Here is a 5,687-nt window from a genome sequence, read left to right on the forward strand (position 1 = left end):
GGTTAAGATGAAAGACGCCGGAGCGCGAAGACTGACCCACATCCACCCAGAACCCTTCCCCTCTAATCAAAGCCCTGCTTGGGGTGGCTACAGTTGCTCCGCCAAGGACACACTGCGCACACTTCAAAACACTCTCCTTATTTCTTCACGTATTTTAGGACTTAACTTTTTTTTGGAGGGGGGGTGGAGCACCAGAAACTAGAAGGAATGTGGCCGAGATTCTGTGGCCGATACCACAACCTGCAGCTCTCGTATGAAAGATCTGTGTCACTGCATATAATATATGTGGAATGGAAGGAAGGGAACTGGGAAGAGAAAGCAGCTGCCTCTATATTCTAGAAGACGGTTTGGCCCGAATAGGGTGTGGGAGAAGAAGACCCCCGAAGCAATGCCGAATCACTCTTTTTGGCACGACGAAGGGAGCGCATATAACAGAACTGGAAACCCAGGATTGTGCTTCCTGATCTTGGGGCGGGCGGGCCAAACTCTCCAGAACGGTTCCATTGCACAATAGCTTTGGGAAAACAAGCAAGGTGGACTCAACAAAAAAAACACAGAATGGTTATGTGGTGAGGACCAGATTTCTTATGCTGCCTCATCTATTGCAAGACCACACATGGAGCCATCGGGACAGTGAGACCAGGTTCCCTCTTCATTAAAAGGTAAAGGTTTCCCTTGCTTGAAAGCCAGTCGAATCCGACTCTAGGGGGCTGTGCTCATCTCAGTGTCCAAGCCGAAGAGTCAGCGCTGTCCGAAGACGTTTCCGTGGTCATGTGGCCGGCATGACTAGACGCTGAGGCACATGGGGCGCTGTTAACTTCCCACTGAAGTGGTATTTGCAATTTCTTGCTTTCGAACTGCTGGGCTGGCAGGAGCTGGGGCCAGAGATGGGAGCTCATTACAAACTCACAGACCCAAAGCGCACAGCACTAATTCCACACTGAAAGAAGGATCATCACAGATACAGAGTTGGTAATGGGTTAAAAAAAAAGAAAAAAGACCTGCTATGGAGATGGCACTCGGGTGGGAAGAGAGAAGAGAAAGACTAGTGAAGTTTCAAACTCTCACTGGAATACTGACCTATTCTTATGGCTCACTGTGTCACCTCATCTATTCATCAGCAGAGAGCAATTCTCAATCTCCACAACCCGCAGTAAGGAAAAGAAGACCCTCCCCTCTTCTACTAGCGCCGTAGGGGTTCCGGGGGGGTCCAGGGGGGGGGGGGGGGAGGGAAATAACCGTGGTGACCAAAACGATGGGCAGTGTCCCAAAGAGGTGCTGGAGGCAGGAGTTCCAACACTGCTGATAACTAGCATAGTTTCCCAAAAAAGGTTAACTGATGGGTAGGAGTAACAGATTGGAGGGAAGGTAGCGTGGTATTAGCCCAGTCTCTTCAGATCTGGGAAGCTAAGCAGGGACAGCCCTGGTTAGTATTTGGAAGGAGGCTTGGAGCTACAGTGGGGTTGGGGGGGGGGGGCTCTGCCCCCTTAAAGGCACAGCCCCACAAGGATTTCTCCTGTAAATGCTTTCCCCCGATCATTTAAAAACTTTTTTAAAAGGCGCGCACTCCTTTAAGCAGAGTGGGGTGCTGTCGTTGACGAATTCCCACACCGAGCAAGGGGGTTGGAGTAGGTGACCTCTAGGATCCCTTCTAACTCTGTGTCAAGAAACTAGTCTCCTTTAAAAGAGTTTTTCTGTCCAAGCGTTAGCTTTCTTGACTAGAGAAGTCGTCACCCCCACCTGCCGGCTTGTTATCAGAACTGTTGCTTAGGCTGGCGGAAGTGATTTAACTTGCAGCAAGCTGAGAACCGTCATCTAAAGTGGTTGACAGCCCGCAATTTAGAGATCTATCCTGGGAACACCTTTTTATTGGCTAAATGGGCTTTTCTTTCTGCACTGAGAACTTCAGCCCCACCAGAAGAAAAACTTGCCCCAGAAGCCACAAAATCCGGGCTACGGGCCTGTTTGGAAGGGAGACCACCAAGGAAGACTCTGCAGAGGAAGGCAAGGGCAAACCCCCTCTGCTTCCCACTTGCCTTCAAAGCCCCTTGCGTGGGGGTTGCCATAAGTCGGCTGCGACTTGATGGCACTTCTCTCTCTCTCTCTCTCTCTCTCTTTCTCTCTCTCTCTCTCTCTCTCTCAAACACACTATGCACAGACTGACATGTAATGGGGCTGGGGAGAAAAGAGTCTATAGTCATAAAGGGACAACACATCGGAAACAACCGACCATGGCTGATATTGATAAGAGCGGCCATTGACACTAAAGATGTACAGCTGTTCTGCAGTTCCTTCAAAACGGCAACTGGCACCTTCCGGGTCAGCAAGGGATCTGCCACTTGTCTGAAGAAGCTTGCGGTAACAGCCACCAGGTACGAAGTCAAGGAGAAAAATCCGCCTCTGCCTCTTGCTTTTACCTGCCTTCCATCTCTCTGCTATACCTGCCTGCTTCACCGCCTCCTCCGATGCCAGCACCAGTCTGGGTTATTGCTTCCAGACAAGGGAGGAGAGCGCAACTGAGATGAAGCATACAGTAACTATGCGCAACCGTGCTTGGCCGAACAAGGAGAAGGCGGTGTGATCCAGACAGCGGGGGAAAGTGGGGCAGGAAATGCAGCCACTCCATTGTTATTGGCAAAGGGTGTAGGTGCCGAAACAGATGTCGTCTCCCTACAGGACTGTTCCCTGTGCGCCACCCAACCTCACGGCGACACGGTGGGTGGCTCCCCATATTTTCTAGCCCAGATCAGCAGCGCACCGACAAGGGAGGCACAGAGCTCCAAGCTTACCTTTCGCAGCTGGTTTGTGAAAAATAATGTCTGTAACAAGCTGTTCATATAACAGGTCGCTCCCTGGTTCTTCAGCCCCACGTAGCCTGTATGCTTCTTGGAATCCCACCTAGAAAAGGCCACAGATTGTGTGCTTAAGACATGCGCGCGCTCACCCATTAGACGCATTTTGCAAAGATGGAGATGTCTGAATATTTTATGCCGGCACCGTTTTCGACAACAGATTTCAGACAGCTGGTCAAAAAAACGTCGGAATGTGCACGAGCCCATTTCCACGCACTAAACTCTCACAACTGCTGTGCTGAGTGAAATCGGGAGGTGTGGGACCGCGGAGTTCTTCAGATTCTAAAGAAGCGGTCCACTTCTCTCAACTTGAACAAAGTCACCCTGAGAGACAGGTGGGGAGACCTGCGATCTGGCAACATCAGAAAGAACAAACAAGCTGTGGAATGAGACGCGGAGCCAATATGAAGAGAAGAAGAAGAGACTGGATTTATACCCCGCCCTTCACTACCCGAAGGAGTCTCAGAGCGGTTTACAAACTACTTTCCCTTCCCCTCCCAACGACACACACCCTGTGAGGTAGGTGGAATCCCACCTAGAAAAGGCCACAGATTGCGTGCTTAAGACATGCGCGCTCACCCATTAGACGCATTTTACAAAGATGGCGATGTCTGAATATTTTATGCCGGCACCGATTTCAACAACAGATTTCAGACAGCTGGACAAAAACGTCGGAATGTGCAAGAGCCCATTTCCACGCACTAAACTCTCACAATTGCTGTGCTGAGTGAAATCAGGAGGCGTGGGACCGCGGAGTTCTCCAAATTCTAAAGAAGCGGTCCTCTTCTCTCAACTTGAACAAAGTCACCCTGAGAGACAGGTGGGGAGACCTGCAATCTGGCAACATCAAAAAGAACAAACAAGCTGTGGAATGAGATGCGAAGCCAATATGAAGAAGAGATTGGATTTATACCCCGCCCTTCACTACCCGAAGGAGTCTCAGAGCGGTTTACAAACGACTTTCTCTTCCCCTCCCCACGACACACACCCTGTGAGGTAGGTGGGGCTGAGAGAGCTCTGAGAGAAACTGCTCTTTTTCAAGAACAGCTGTGCCAGAACTATGGCTTGCCCAAGGTCATCCAGCAGGTGCAAGTGGAGGAGTGGGGAATCAAACCCGGTTCTCCCAAATTAGAGTCCACGCACTTAACCACTACACCAAACTGGCTCTTTCAGCCCCACCTACATTCAAGTAGTCAATATACTAAGGAATTTCAAATATATATTGTAAAGCAAAATCCAAAAAGTATGGCAATACAACGCAAACACTGTATTGAAATCTTTATGAAAATTCTTGTGTTCAGTCTTCTCTACGAGAATTTCACAACAATTCATTCATATAATGCCATTTACGGGCGGGCAACCAGGCACAGTCTTAAGCACAGAATCATTTAGCATTACAAAGCCCCGTGCCTCCCCCATGTTCTCCTCCTGTTTCAAAGCCGGTGTAATAGTCTCAGAGACACAGAACACTACGAATGCGCATGTCGTATCTTTCAATCTGAAGAAGAAGATATTCGAAACGGAGTGCATACCCCGGGATCTTCGTTATTGTATAACTCTTTATCAGATTGCACATTGTATATTCCTTGACTGTTCGCATTGTAGTGCCATACCTTTTGGATTTTGCTTTACAATATAGATTTGAGATTTCTTAGTTTATTGATTACAATACTGGCTTAGCGTCTCGTTCCACAGCTTTTCTGTTCTGTTTATGTTACTGCTGGGAGAGCTCTTGATCTGGCAACATTCACAGGGATAAACTGGTCAGGAATACAGGACACCCTCGGTGGGTTCTTACACGGTTCTTCCTACCCCTGTTTTTATTCTCACAACAACCCGGTGAGGTAGGCTAGTCAGGAAGGAAAAAAAAAGACTGGCCCAAGGTCACCCAGCGAACTTCATGGCAAAGACATGGCTTTGAACCCAGACCTCCTTCACTGGTCCTAGGCCAACAGTCTAACTACCATCACCACACTGGTTCTTCCTTATTCCGCTCCTTGGTGGGAGCGCTTGTGTCCAATTACATTTTCTAAGTGTGTGTGCACACACTGAGAGAGGGAGCCTGATTAAATACCAAAGATGTGATCAGAAGAAGAGGAGACTGGATTTATACCCTGCCCTTCTCTCCCTTAAGGAGTCTCAGAGGGGCTCACAATCTCCTTTCCCTTCCTCTCCCCACAACAGACACCCTGTGAGGTCGGTGGGGCTGAGGGAGCTCTTTCGAGGACTGCTCTTGAGAGCACTGCTCATGAGAGAACTTGTAACCGACCCAAGGTCACACCAGCAGCTGCATGTGGAGGAGTGGGGAATCAAACCCGGTTCTCCGAGATTGGAGTCCACGCTCCTAGCCACTACACCAAACTTTCAACTCCTTTACATCTCTACTCTTCTGAGGTGCTTCAAGGGTCACAACCAGTTACAACTTTCACAGAATTTCAGAGGAAAAAGGAGGTGGCATTTCATCTAATACGTTGTTAAAAGTTGTAGAGAAAGGGGAGAGTCAGTTTCTGGGAGAGTTCACTGAATGCTGCCGTGCAGGGGGCAGAACAGGTTTCTTTTTTTTTCTTTTTTTTTAAGGGTACTCACGCCACACCATGAGGGGCATCGGCTTGAACGTAGACTTCAAAAGTGACTTTGTCATCTTCTACGTACCCTTTATCTGGATCAGTAACTTCCTGTTTAAAAAAAAAAATCAACACCAAGTACATTAAAACTCAAACGCGGAACAACCTTTCAGACTGCTTATGGCCCTTCCCTCCCCGTTTGGAAATTAAGGCCAATCTTGAAAGCTTCTTTCAAAGAAAAGCGGGGGGGGGGGGGGGGGCAGCGCGGGGT

General features: G+C 48.8%; 1 protein-coding gene across 1 annotated transcript in view; it reads right to left on the bottom strand.

Annotated features, from left to right (window-relative positions):
- Positions 1-5,687, bottom strand: part of USP7 (ubiquitin specific peptidase 7 (herpes virus-associated)) — a 50,261-nt gene that overhangs the window by 32,151 nt on the left and 12,423 nt on the right. The window contains exons 4-5 of the mRNA XM_015429123.1: positions 5,439-5,527; positions 2,790-2,898 (exon numbers count right to left, since the gene is read on the bottom strand). Coding sequence (XP_015284609.1) covers positions 2,790-2,898; positions 5,439-5,527 — 198 coding nt within the window. The remainder of the gene's footprint in view (positions 1-2,789; positions 2,899-5,438; positions 5,528-5,687) is intronic.

Source organism: Gekko japonicus, unplaced genomic scaffold (genome assembly GCF_001447785.1).
Source record: "Gekko japonicus isolate JY-2015 unplaced genomic scaffold, Gekko_japonicus_V1.1 scaffold2101, whole genome shotgun sequence".
NCBI lineage: Eukaryota > Metazoa > Chordata > Lepidosauria > Squamata > Gekkonidae > Gekko > Gekko japonicus.